This window comes from Prionailurus bengalensis, chromosome E3 (assembly GCF_016509475.1).
Source record: "Prionailurus bengalensis isolate Pbe53 chromosome E3, Fcat_Pben_1.1_paternal_pri, whole genome shotgun sequence".
Classification (NCBI taxonomy): domain Eukaryota; kingdom Metazoa; phylum Chordata; class Mammalia; order Carnivora; family Felidae; genus Prionailurus; species Prionailurus bengalensis.
The window spans coordinates 9,334,189-9,348,247 of record NC_057357.1 but is presented as its reverse complement, the minus strand read 5'-3'; the positions used below and the strand labels follow the sequence as shown (position 1 = coordinate 9,348,247).

Genomic DNA, 14,059 nt, shown 5'->3' with positions numbered 1-14,059 from the left:
ATGTTCAAAATAACCCCTGACATGGGCGTGTGTGGGGGGGTAATGCCTCCATTTTGATGAAAGGAGGAAGGTCCTTTAGCTTAGATGAAAATACGTTTACAGCTTCCCCTCGTTAGGAAAATCAGCCGCAGACTTTCTGATGCACATTCTCTTACTGTGGCTCACTTCCATTCACGTCCCGTGTTATGCTAATGGTGTGCGAGGCAAGCTAACCCCCACCTTGCTTCTTCCCGCAGGGGTCCGGGCACATGAGGTGCACACCCAGGGGGGCAGGCAGGCATCCATCATCCCTAGAGGAAGGGTCTGTCAGGCACAATCAGCACTGTGCGTGTACGGATGCGGACAATACCTCCTCCAGCCCCAACTGTTTCGTGGCTGGGAGAGGTGGGTTTGATGAAAGCCACACAGACTGTTATTAAAAGCCCACGTAATGTGGCAAGCACTGTGCGAAGTTCTAGGGCAAAGCACTAGGCGGCACCAGTGGTGGCCCTGGATGCTGCCAGTCTCATGTGGACGCTGACCCTCTCTTGTGCCGTGGTCCCCTCCGAAAGTCTAGTAAGAGCATTTGGACCTCTTCCTAGAAGAATGTTTTAAAAATATGTATGTTTACTAAGGAAAACACTTATTTTGAAGTGCAGTTACTATAGTACTTAAAACAATACCCGAATTTAGGAGATAGTAACAAACGTTCTTTATCGAAGCATGAAATAAGGAATCTTGTGGTGGCTCTAAGAACCACGGGCTATTTGAGGGATCAACAATTGTAATGTGATGGAAAATATCATTTCCACTTGCAACCAAGTCACAGGTTCCTATTCTGTTTTTTTTTTTAATTAATTTTTTTAAAGTTTATTTATTCACCTTAAGAGAGAGAGAATGCAAGTCGGGGAGGGAGAGAGAGAGGGAGACAGAATCCCAAGCGGGCTCTGCACCGTCAGCGCAAAGCCTGATGTGGGGCTTGAACTCACGAACCCTGAGATCACGACCTGAGCCGAGGTCGGACGATTAACCGACTGAGCCACCCAGGCACCCCTCTTATTTCTGGTTTGTTGACCTCACTTGCAAGGGAAGGAAATGCTACATCATAGTCAGGTGTTAGTGAAAATAAAGATGTATGTTTTCTGGGGGGGGTCCAAATTCACGGTCCCCTCCCACCCGGAATCCTCTCCCTGGAACGGAAGAGACCAGATCCCTCTTAACATGCACGCAGAGGCTGGTGCAGGTAAGTGTGGGAACAGGAACGGGATGTGGAGGGGCAGGGATCTGCTTCTGAAGAAAGGCTGGTGACGATGCGCTGGGATGTCAGAGCATGGTGAGCCTGGAAAGGCCAGAGATTCTACGAGGGGAGTGATCATCAGATTCGGCATGAAATGAGGCGGTGAAGGCCAGGCTGACTTGCGCAGCCTCTCGCGCACTACGTCATGATTTTTCAGCAGAGGCAAGAGAGAGCCATGGAAAGATTTTAAGGAGGACAGATTTTAACAGGACAAGATTTACATTTCAGGAAGATACTTTCAGCAGACACTTGGAGGATGGATTAGTCCAGGGAGAAATTGGCAGCAAGGAGATCCATTGGGAAGATACTAATGTAGCAGGGCCAAGAGACGAAAAGAGCCAAATGATTATAGTGAAAAGGGAGGGATGCAGAATGTCTCAAGGAGGTGGAATTAATATGGATTAGACAGCAGGGATGGTAAGAGGCAGGAAGGACCCTCTGTCTCTGGAATAAAGGAGGACCCTGTTTGCCTTAAGTGGGAAGAAAAGCTGTCTGCAGGGAAGTCACGGACAGTGAGGTCACTTGAATTTGAGATGCCCATGAAAGAACGGTCTGGAAAGGAGATGGAGCTGAAAATATAGAGCTTTCTCTACTGGGGTTCTCAACTTTTTCTTATTGCTCCATCAGGACTCTTTATATATAGATAGATATCTGTCATAGACAATGCAAATATTTTTTGTCAGTTTATCAATCAACCAATTCACAGAAAGCTGTGAATTTCCCTGATTTCCACCTTTGGCCTCATGCTTCGAAAGGTTTTTCCCACCCCCACATCATGTAAGTAGCCATCTAAAGTTTCTCCTAGTGTTTTTACGTTTTTTTACACTCACATATTCAAAACATCTAGACTTGATTCTAGATGGGGCTCAGCTCTGACTCTTGTCTTTTACATAGTTAGCCAATTATTCTGACACCACCTACTGAAAACTCCACCCTTCTCTAACTTATTTAAACTCATGCAACTTTTACAGACAGCGTTTTCTAAAACAAATCCTTAATTTCAAAACTTTCACTAATATACAGAGCTACCAGCAAAAAAACCAAACCAAAACAAAAAAAACAATCATATGCCTACACACAGAACTGACCATTTGATGTAAGTGGTACTTTTTCCATTATTGATGGTTAATTCCTTCCTTCCTTCCTTCCTTTCTTCCTTCCTTTCTTCCTTCCTTCCCTTCCCTTCCCCCCCTTTTTTTTTTAGTAGGCTTCATGCCCAGAGTGGAGTCCAACACAGGGCTTGAACTCACAACCCTGAGATCAAGACCAGAGCTGAAATCAACAGTTGGACACTTAACAGACTGAGCCACCCACGTGCCCCCGGATTCTGGATTTCTAACTACACTTGTGCTTCCCAGGGAAAAATGGGAGTGTCCAGTAATCTTTCTGCTCGGTAAATCCTAAAAATCGTACAGCTTTCTTAAGGGTCGAGAAGAGCGCAGAAGTCCATCAAAGCGAGGACAAACGTTGAAAAGATAAATGAAAAGGTAAAAATATATGCTAGCCAATAAAATTTTGAGAGTAGGCTGCTTTAGTGCTCCAGGCTATTTTGAGAAGTTTCCAAACACCACATCATTTCATTCCCCCCCCCCCCCGCCCCCGATTTCTTTAGGTTTACCTTTAGGGAAATTAGAGGGCGCACGTGCGGTCGTTTGGGGGTTAATTCTCACTGATGCTGAATGCCCTGAGTCTTTGCTTGTTCATCAGAGCATTAAATCTGAAAGCTCAGGAGAGCAGTGCAGCCAGGCTGCAACAGTGAAGCCATAAAGTTCTGCATTAAAAATTCATATTGCAGGCTCGCCTCGGAACTCGGCTCTGGCTGAAAGGAGAGCTGACGGGGAAATATGAGACACCCCACTGTCTTTCTGGCAATTGGAGACATTCCTCAACAAACAGCACCTCAGGAAGGGAATGAAAGGGCAAACAGGCCGTGAAGGAAATCAATGAGTTCAATTATCTCGCTCGCTCTTACTCTCCTATAGGAAACTTTTCATTCTTAAGGCTGGTTCCAGAAAGTTTTTTTTGTTTTTTTTTTTTTTACCATATCCCCAAACCAGAGCCCTAGACATCCTTGCTGGTGCCCAGATGTTTGGCACCTCTCTTAATTTGTTTTACGACAGCCCAGAGAGCCCTGAAATTCTCCAAGCCACACGGGGTGAGATGTCTCCTGGAGTCTGAGTCGCCTCGATGCGCGACTGGCAGGGACCACACGCGAACGACTTGCTCTCGCGTCGGGAGATGGGCCCGCGCACATGTGGCATTTAGGTTTCAGCAGAGCTGCTCGGCGGTTATGAACCTCCAGAGGTTAAGGCATCAACAGCTCTGCAATAGTATGTGCTCGGAGCTTTCTGCACCCCACCCCCCTCACCCCCGCCTTAGCAGCGCCCACAGGGTAACTGGCTACGAGTCCCTTAGGACGATGACTCCCACAGCCACAGCGTGCTGACGTGGACCAAGAGGCACAGACACACCACTCTCATAAGGTCAACACAGATAAAGGATGGGGCCCTTCAGGGCTGGGAAAGACCTCAGGCTGGGGGAACTCGGCCACCATTTTTTCCGACGGGCCAGGCAGGACGCGAGGGGCCTGGTAGGCAACAGTGGTGGTGACCGCGAGCCCCATTTGCCGAGGGTCCGTGTACAGATACCACGGCAGGCACTTTCTATGGGCATTACTTCATTCCACTGGTGAGGAAACTCAGGCCCGAGCACAGAAACGGAGCGCCTGAGGCCGGGGCTCTCCTCCTCCTCCTCCCAGAGCGTCTTCCCTGGAGACCACTCCACAAACAGGCTGCAGGGGCCCAGCTGGCACACAGGATGGGGGATCCAGGTTCTGGGAAGCAAGGGGGGGATAAAGTGAAGAGGCCAAAAAGGGAGCAGGCTCCTCAATGCCGCCCGTTGTCATCCAGCCCAATCTGCTCGTTTTACTAGTGAGCACACAGCTACTGCTGAGGGACGGGACTCTGAGGGGCCACACCGGTGACAGAGCTGGGGCCGGAACCCAGGGTCTCCTGACAACAGGCCTAGCCCCTTCCACCGCCCACTGACCAGAGGAGGCCGGGATGTCTATCAGTGTCACAGAGCAGCAGGCTGGTGGCGAGGCCAGTGCCGCAGGAGCCCTCGGAGCATTCTGGGAGTCCAGACTCTCCCGTCTGGTGATGCCACAGGGAAGCCACCTAAAAATGCGACAGCCACTGGCAGGATAAAGAGGCACAGAAAGACGGAGCGTGTCTGGAGTGTTCTAGTTTTAACCTGCAAGGCAAGGAGGGCAGTGTAATGAATCAGGCTCCCAAACAACAGGGAAATTAACGAGTAACTATCCCACGGCACACCAATTTGATGGAATACTGCACTGCCCGCTTTTAGTTTCTGAAGGATGGTTAATGACACAAAAGAAACACTTAGATGTCAAGTAAAACAAAAAACAAACAACCAACAGCCTAGAAGTGAAAAGTGCCTATCCATCTGATGCCGTCTGTAAAAGACAACAGAATTAATAAACCACGGTCTAGAAAAAAAGACAGGAAGGAATATGCCAAAGCGTTAACAAGTTATCTCTGCATCACGAGATGACGCCTGATGACCTCTATTTTCTAAAACCAGTTAAAATTTTCTAAATTTGGTATAATCCACAGGCAGGACTTTTGTAATTACAAATACTGTGTCATATAAAAGGGGTTGATCTTCACCGATCTGGGGGCAGTCCGTGGGAAGAAGAATCTCTCGCCTCTCCCAGCCTTCCTGCTTCCCTTCCAAAGGGCTGTCGACCGGTCGGCGTGCATCCGATCACATTCTCCTCTGCCACCTGGGGAGCGGGGAGGCACTGGAGGAGACGTGCTGCGTCATGGTGACCTGTGTGGTCACAGACCTCCCGCAGAGAGCCAGAAAATGCGTGGCCCTCGGAGGAATTCCACTAGGGGCAGGAACTGGCGTGTGTTCTCTAGGCTGGGCCTCTGTAAGGCTTCTTCTTGAAGCCCTCTCGTGGTTTAGATGGCTCCCTCTCTCTTCCTAGAAGCCACCAGGTTCCTTAGGTTGTCCTGCCAGAGTGTCCTTGATGTCCATGGTCAGGGTCCAAGCCCTGTGCTACTCAGACCTCATCCACCTGTCGTCAAGGTGAAGGCTCATGCTGATTTAGTACATCGATCAAAGTCTCTCTCTTGATGACGTACCTGTGACCATGCTGACGCGCACATGGTATACAGAGAATAAGATGAGGGTCATCGTTGGGGCGCCTGCGTGGCTCCATTGGTTAAGTGTCCAACTTTGGCTCACGTCGTGATCTCACGGTTCCATGAGTTCGAGCCCCGCGTCAGGCTCTGTGCTGACAGTGTAGAGTCCGCTTTGGAATCTTGGTCTCCCTCTCTCTCTGCCCCTCCCCGACTCTCAAAAATGAAAAAAAGAAAGAAGATGAGGTCCCTCTTCGGAGGCAGTTCGGTTGACATTTGTCAACTTACAGGTGTTCTTACAGGTCATTAGATATACCTTGATGGCCACAAATTGATGGTTTTCTCCAACGGTCCCCAAACCTGTTTCCTTGAGTTTTAAACTGTGAGCTCCTCAAGATTTACCTTTATAGAGAATCAGGAAAACTTCAAGGGTCTCTAAAAACACAACATTTTGAGCCTGGGTGGCTCAGTCGGTTGAGCTTCCAACTTCAGCTCAGGTCATGATCTCACAGTTCATGGGTTCGAGCCCTGCATCAGGCCCTGTGCTGACGGCTCAGAGCCTGGAGCCTATTTCGGATTCTGTGTCTCCCTCTGTCTCTCTCTCTGCCCTTCTCTACTCGTACTGTCTGTTTCTCAAAAATAAATAAACATTAAAAAAATTTTTTTTAAAAATGCACAAAATTTTTATGAATGCCCACCAAACCCAGATGACAATCGAGGAATAATGCTTTTTCCCTACAATACCGTCTCCAAGGATGCTGTATGAATATGATCACTATCTCTCCATCCATAAACATGTTATATACACACACCACATACGGGATCGCCCTCTGTACCGTATATATATGCGTGTTTTAGCGTACAGAGCACAGCGTGTGAGCCCATGTGCGGATCCCATCTGGAACCGCCCGCCCCCTTCACTCTGCCGTTCTGGTAGGTGACACAACGCCTGACATTTTAACACAGGCCTTTAGGAAGATTAGCTGAAGGCGGGAGGCGTAGAGATTGCTGGTTCTCACTGCTGCCACGTAATTTCCAGCTGCATCTGGAGTCCACGGAACAGGTGAAGAATCCTTGGCACTCAGAGGAAATTCTACACGAATTTGAAAACACGAAGCCACCCCCTCCTTCCCGTGTAGCGCCCTGGGCTGGGAAATCTCCAGATCTGGGCTGTGCTGCTTTAGAGATGCTGCTGTTGCTGCAGAAGCCAAGGAAAGCCTTTTAGGGCTCACCCAGGCATCGGATTTTAGGTGTGAAGTGAAATACTTGTACAGGGATGGAAAATCCCAGAAATTCTACAAAATGCACAGTTATACTCTTTGGGAGATAAGCTACAGAAAAAAAAAAAAAAGTCCTCAGCTGTTCCCTGCAAGTGTGATTTGGTTGCCTCTAAGGTTGAAGGGACAGGAGGGTTCTTTATTCAAGCCCATCCCCACGAAACCATGAAAGAAGCTGCCTATTTTTAGGGAAATTAATCTAACCAGGATAATTACAGCAACTCGTACTGGAAATTGATGACTCATCAAAAAGACAGGAAATAGAAAATGTTCCCTTCTTAAAGGTACAGCAGAGAGACTCCGTTCAGACACTAAAGTTGGTATTTGCAAATGCAACTGGGGGACGAAGATGTGTCCTACAGGACCATCAAAATACTAGTGTGGTTCTCAGGCTTTGTCGGTTGGGCTCTACCTGGCCCAGGTTTCTAAGTTTTTCATGTGGCAATGTAAAAAAATAAATACGAGAGTGACCAGTCTGGAAGGGCCAATAGGGTGGGGCTTGTGGGGAGAGGAGGCTTGAAACTCTCCTGGAAACCTCTCACCTGGTGCTCTCTTAAGAAGGCAGCACCAGAACGGGACTTTGTGGGCCACCATGGCAGTGTGTGAACTGCCCTGGATTCTGAGTGTGCGCAAAAACCACCGCGAAAGAGTCCAGGGCGATCCGTGTGCAGGGAAGGTGTCTACGCCACGGCCACTCACTGGCACACCATCTGCACTTCCTACCTGGGCGTCGTGTCTGGAGCCGCCCCTCGGTCAAATTGCCTCTCGGGGCCTCTGTGCCCCGCTGCTGGGCGTTCCCTACCTCTACGATGCGGGGTATGGGCTCCCCTCAACAATTACATAAAGCCCTAAGCCAGGCTCACTTGGGAAGGTTTCCTTTCTCAGAGCACACTGCGTTTTGTGAGAAAGCACTGGTTACAGACATGCGATGAAGAAAATACTCTCCAATCAACCCAAGTGAAGTTCCCCATAAATGTCTCTTTTGTAATATACTAGGTAAGTATGTGTATATACAATGTAGTTCTTTTAAAGAAGCACATAGGAAAGGAATAGAACACGAGTAACCTTAAGAAATGTGCATTTTTTCTGGCAGGAGAGGGTTTGATAGGTTCAAATTCTCCTAAGACTAACAACATTAGCTGAAAAAAAAAAAATAGAGCATTTCAGTGTAATCAGGTATTTTCTTTTATCGGAGGCTCAGAGTCACAGACCCCAAGCTGAAGGGGATGGAACAAGCCGTCTGTATGTGTCAGCACCGAAGCTACTTTTGCAACCGGCATTCGGGGGACAGACCAAAGAGGTAGGTGGCCGTGGACTTGCACTTGAGAAAAGAAGAGGAAGAAAAAAAAGGGAATTCCTGCACTGGTGCCCAGGACGCGAGTCTGGGAGGGTAACCCCCTCCTGCGGTGTGAGGTGCCAGCCCAGCCACCAGCCCAGGTGAACAGCTGCAGCAGGCGAGCCAGAAGCGAGGCACGCTTCCCTCTGGGGCCAGATGCCACGCGCCGAAACGAAGCCCGCCCGCCCCCACGGCCATCCTGGGAACTGTCTAAAGTCCACACGCTGTGCTTGGCTGCAATCTCCGAGGCAAAGTCGGTCAGGGTGCTACATCTCCATTTGCTAACACAAGTGGGACGAGCTGAGCTGCACCTCTGAGAAAGGAGGGATCTTTTTAACTAAAAAAAAAAAAAAAAAAAAAAAAAAAAAAAGCGGAGAAATAATTCATTTATTTAACCCAGAAACGGTTATAATCTGCAACCCTGCAATCCTCTTACACAACTGTTTTGGCAAACCCCCCTGTGTTCCGACAAATATTAAACTGTGCTTGCCATTTGTCTAAGGAACCTCGCATTAATAAACATGAAGAAGAACACTTTTACCTCCCACTCTCAATGACGGGACAAAACAAAGACCAGCTGTATTCATCAATGGGTCCTTGTTCTGCACATAAAGGCTAATTACATTTTGCTTCAAGCCTACACATGGAAAACTTTACTGCTGCTGTCCCTGACAAAGTCAGCCTGCGCTGTCCCAGCTGACGCAGGGCGGTGACCGCACACAATGAACCAGGCTCTCTCGGAACAGCCCTGGTGCCTTCGACCTGCAGGCTTCTTTCCAAAACAGGGGTGAGGGAGGGTCACCCCGGTGACATCCCCCGGTGACGGAAAGGCAGAGGCAACGTGGGCTCTTCAAATCCCATTGGGATTTGGGGCCATTAACGTCAACCTTCCCTGAGGACGGCTAATTTCAGAAACGCACAGCAAGCCCTACCGTGAGCTTGCCGGGCATAGGTTCTTTTTGGCGACAATAGAGTGGCTGATGGCCGGGGCGGGCTGTCACCGCGCTGGGGGCTGCCTGCGCACCTTCCCATTACCCTGCACAGCCAGCCGGTCTCTTGACTGCCACTGTGCCCGCCCATTGCAGGGTGAGGGCAGCGGGAGTGGTGGGCAGCGAGCTCCCCCAAGGACACATGGAGAGTCGTGGACCCCGCGACCCGCTCCAGGTCAGCCTTCTCCAAAGCCCCCACCCACTTCCTGCATTTTCTGTAACAAGTATTTAAGAATCCCTACTGTCACAGAGAGAAAATAAATTGTTGTGAGACATTTTAAGGCCATTTGTGAAAAGACTTGCCCCTGGAGGGCTTATATTCATAGGTATTGATGAAAAGACATGAAGTCTAATGAGATACATGGAGGGTGGGCGTGAGGGCGGGACAAACGTTTCCCAGAAAACAGAAGAGGGGAGGGACGCGGAGGGGGAAGCTTCCATCTACATGGGATCTCCAAGACTGAAGCAACCCCCTGAAAGCTACAAGAAAGTAGTGATTATTAACTCAGTCCATTCTCCACATTTTTTGCGGATTACTTACTCTGGGAACCATGTACAGTAAGCGTTTGGCCCTAGGCTGCCTTTTTGTCAACAGCTAGTCCATTTCTGACTTGGGAAACGACCGAGCCCTGTGGGGGCCTGAGTCCACCCCCTTCCCCTCCCCCAGCCCCACACACACTGCGCCCACCTTGCCCCGTCCCCATGTCCGGCACTTCTGGCTGGCTCCCCAGGTCAGCGTGGCTGCCCTGTGTTTTCATTCCCTTTGCCTCCAGCAGCCCCTGGCTGGAACTCATCTTTCAACCTCAAACCACACGTCACCCCCTTCAGGAAGGCTTCCCTGATTACCCTTTCCTTTTGTTCGAGCTGGGTGGACTTCCCACTGGCCTCTGCGGAGTCTGGCCGTGAGAGTCCTGGCACCAGGAAGGGGGGAGGGTGAGGTCAGGGGGTCCTCTCAATGCTGCCGCATTGCCTCTGTGGTTTCCCTGCTCCCTGCCCCGGGCTGAGTGCACCGTCTGATTTCCGTGGACACCCTGACAGCACAGGGCCTGTCACAGCAGTGATCACACCGGATTGCAATGGCTCCCCACCCCCACCCTGCTGAGCCTTCTTTCTCAGGGCTTCCAGAGCCCAGCTAAGTGCCAAGCACAGAAGAGGCCTCCAGGAATGTCTGCTGTGCCAACGAGTGGATCTATTCTGAGTCGTGCCCATCACGAGAGTTAGGCTTTTTCTCTCCACGCACAGCCGTACATGCCACACCTCTGGCTCCCTTCTCATCACCGGAGAAGGTGAGAATTTCCTGCTCGGATCCCGGGAGGGGACACACCCCATAAGCAGTTTTTAACAATAGCCATAGTCCCCAAGCAAAGCATTTTTACACGATAGAATAAGCAACTCTCATACTTTTTGATTCTACGTTCCGCTTCCTGTAGTTTGGTGAAAATGAGCAAGTAACGCATAGATTTTCATTTATATGGGGAAAACACCTTTTTGGCCTTAAGACCTGCGGGTACAAAGAGAAAGAGTCTAGAGACGTTTCTCACGGAGCCCACACCAGTTACAGCCACACCGTTTCTCGTCAGATGCCAGTAGGGTTGGAGCCTAGGAGAGGTCTAGGGCCTCTGAGGCTCCCCCCAGTGACCTTGCTGATTCAGGGGACCCCAGATTTAATGTTCTTACCTATAAAATGACAGAGCGGGCTGCTTAGGAAAAGCCCAGGAGTCAATGCACCTGTGAACAGTAACTAGAAAAACACTTTAGACTGAAAATCGTCCTCGTCATCTTAAGAGGTACCTCTGACCCTGTTCTAGGGAGCCGATTCCCCTGACAGCAGGGCCCTGTCCTTGGATAACTGGCGGTTCTGGGTGAGAGAAGCGAGTCCTTCCCCAGCGTCAGCCCGGCCTCTAGCAAGGTCAGACAGGGTGGGGACAGACCATGAGAGACACTGCCTCTCTGGCCTGTCTCCCAGTTGCCCCCCGGGCCGCCATATTCTCAACCAAAGAAATGGAAACCTGTGAGCAGGGGACATTTAAGTCCTTCCTACATGGCTGTTCTCTGCCGCGTCGCTTCCTCAACCCCGAAAACAAACCGATTAAATGGACACACGTTTTCTACGTGGCCTGTAGAAGCCCAGTAAAAAATTATGAATGTAAACCAGGGGCCAGTACTTAGCAATCATGTGACAAGTGGCATTATCTGCTGTCATTTCTGAACAGTTTCGGTAGACGCTATGTGTCACCAGGCCGTTTCTCTCCCCTAAGTAGGTGGACGTTCGTGACTAACAGCATCTCCCCAGCGTGCCCCGCGAGGACACGGTAGGAGACACCGGCTTCTGAAAGTCAAGCTTTTGTAACACTCTCAGAGCAGTGGCTTTCAAAAGAAAATTCTGATTGAGATCCACTGGAAGAACTACATTCTACACTGTGGCCCAGTAACTGTACGTTTACATTTTTACAGTTAGAAGCACGATTAACCCAAAAGGGTCACAAAACAATACCCGACTTTCCTATGTGCCACGAGCCATGATATTTTCGACTCTATTCTGTTGTTTTGTTTTCTACTGAATTTTACTGCCCAACTGGCTGGTCGCCACTCACTAAATGGATTTCACCACCGTGACACCCAGTTTCAAAAACGCTAGCTTAGAGGCGCTCAGAGACTGGTTGTACGAGCTTTTACATGCGTAGTAATGCAAACTTTGGTTAATTATAGAAACACAAGATGTATCTATGTCTTCCAGAAAGAGGTGTGGTTTGCTAAAAATAAAATATTGAAAACTAGTGAAATAAACAGATCACCACCGAAGTCACTATGAATTTTGTCAGTGAGTAAATTGATGTTAATAAGAAGGCATGGGCCAGAGGACCAGAAGGAACTATTTTAGAAAGGAAATGCTATAAACTGAGGACTGTATCAGATGGAACAGATACCGATTGACCTCTGTATCAGATGAAAATATTGTAACTTACAAAACTGGAATTTACTGAGAAAAACAACTACTATTCTACTTAGTAGATAAGGTCCAGACAGAAAGGATAGAAAAACAAAGATGGCGGACTGGCAGAGTAGGGAAGCCGGACGCGGATACCAGGGAACATCAGGGTGACAGCAGTTGAAACGGCTTCTGCGGAGCTTACATCTAGGGGGGTGAAGGGGAGACGGCTCTGCGCGTTTGCCACATCCCGTCGACAGCGACACCCGGGTTGGAGAAGTTAATACCAGAGCCTCCAGGTCTCAAAGTGAAATCTCAACCAGCTCTCCCACCCCTTAGAGCCAGCTCGTCCTACCTCACCTGAAGCCACACTTCAGCACACTGACAGGAGCGGGAACGCCCACGGGGATTAGATATGCCAACAGGCCGAGTCGCCGAGACTGAGGGAGGTATTTAGGCTTTGTGCGGGAATTCTGGGCTCACGATCAAAGTTGGTTTTGAGCACCAGGCCTGGGTAGGTGGGCGCTCACAGTCTGGAGCTACTAACTCACACAGAGCAAAGGCAAAGAGCCCACCGAGAGAGGCCCCGTGAGCAGCAGGCCCAGCAGCAACCTTGAAGGCCAAGGGCGAGTGTGATGGGACACAGGGACACCCTATGCAAAACAGGAGCCTTGGAGGGGGTGCACTATTCAGAGCCCCTGCCCGCTACCCAGAAGGCCCGCTGTGGGAGCACAGCAGGAGGACACGGGTCTCTAAGGGAGACAGGAGGACCCTCCCAGGACAGGAGAAGGCGAACCAACGCCTTGCCTGGTGCCGCCTGTCTGGACTTCGGCAGAGGAGAGCGTGGCTAGGGACAACCTCTGTTGCTTCTCCACCTCTCTTGACTTATGTCAATACTATTCCTTCTTTTCTGGTGTTCTGCAGGGAGAGCGGGCTGGAACAGGTGTCCCTGTGGCAGATCACACACTTCCTTCCGCCACAGCCACCTGTGACATACCTGCCCAAATGCACGCATTCCCGACGTATACACAGACGTGTCTACGTGTATACATTCCCGACGTGTGCACAGAGATGCCCGGTGTCGTAAGGTAGGAGTTGAATAAATACATCCGTGTGGGAGCCAAGGACCCAGACACGGGGAAAGGTGACGTGATTTGCACAGACCGAGCTCCACAAAACGTCTCCTGTATCACATCTTCTGTAAGTTGCCTTTTCCCCAAGTTTTCTTAGAAAAAGGCACATGTTGAGGAGGCTTCACATTAATTAAAGACAAAAGTCTCAGCGTTCTGAGAGCACCAGAGATTACGGTCACATCGTGGGGAGTAAACTGACGCCAGGAGCTCACGGGGGTGCTGCTGCGTTCCTCACGGAGGCTCTGAGGCCAAGCACCTCCTGAATCCCGTACCGCTTGGCAAAAGCTGACAGACAGGAGGGCAGAGCCGGGGGAATATTCTATGGATTAGCAAAATACAGGTGACACCTGACCGAAAGCATGCAGACAGAGGAAGTCAGGCAGAGACTTACTTGGCAGTAATTTCTTCATCGTATTTGGTTTTCAGGTCAAATAATTCTGTTCGGGTTTTTTCCAGGGCTGAAAGGCAGAGGACACAAAGCCGTAATGTAAGATGCCAGTTGTACGAATTAAATTAAAAAAGCAAAAATGTACAAGCAATATATTCTCATCTGAGGAGTCGAAGATAATGCAAATGCACAGAACTTCCAAAAACCCCCTTTCTTTTCCATTTCATCCACGCACCTCCTGGGAGAGAACGCCGGTTACTGGCTCGGTGTGCAGATTTCCTGCCTTTATGTGTATTTTATTGCTTAAAAAAATATTTCCATACATAACCGCATATATACATATTTTCACCTCTGCATAAATAGGATGCTACAAATATATTCTGAGATTTGTTCTTTTCCTTTAGCAGAAAGGCATGAAAAACTCTCCAGGTCAGGACATACGCAGTAACAATTAGCTTTCGTACAGAGCTTGCCAAATGCCCGGCACCTCAGGACCCGCAGAAGCGAAGGTTCTGGGGTAAGGATACTTAGATACTCCAAAACAGGCCACTCCCACCCAGCTGGC

General features: G+C 49.5%; 1 protein-coding gene across 9 annotated transcripts in view; it reads right to left on the bottom strand.

The window, feature by feature from the left end:
• Window positions 1-14,059, bottom strand: part of CUX1 (cut like homeobox 1) — a 377,056-nt gene that overhangs the window by 127,021 nt on the left and 235,976 nt on the right. For all 9 annotated transcript variants that reach the window (XM_043559788.1, XM_043559789.1, XM_043559791.1 and 6 more), the window contains exon 8: window positions 13,498-13,564. In XM_043559788.1, coding sequence (XP_043415723.1) covers window positions 13,498-13,564 — 67 coding nt within the window. The remainder of the gene's footprint in view (window positions 1-13,497; window positions 13,565-14,059) is intronic.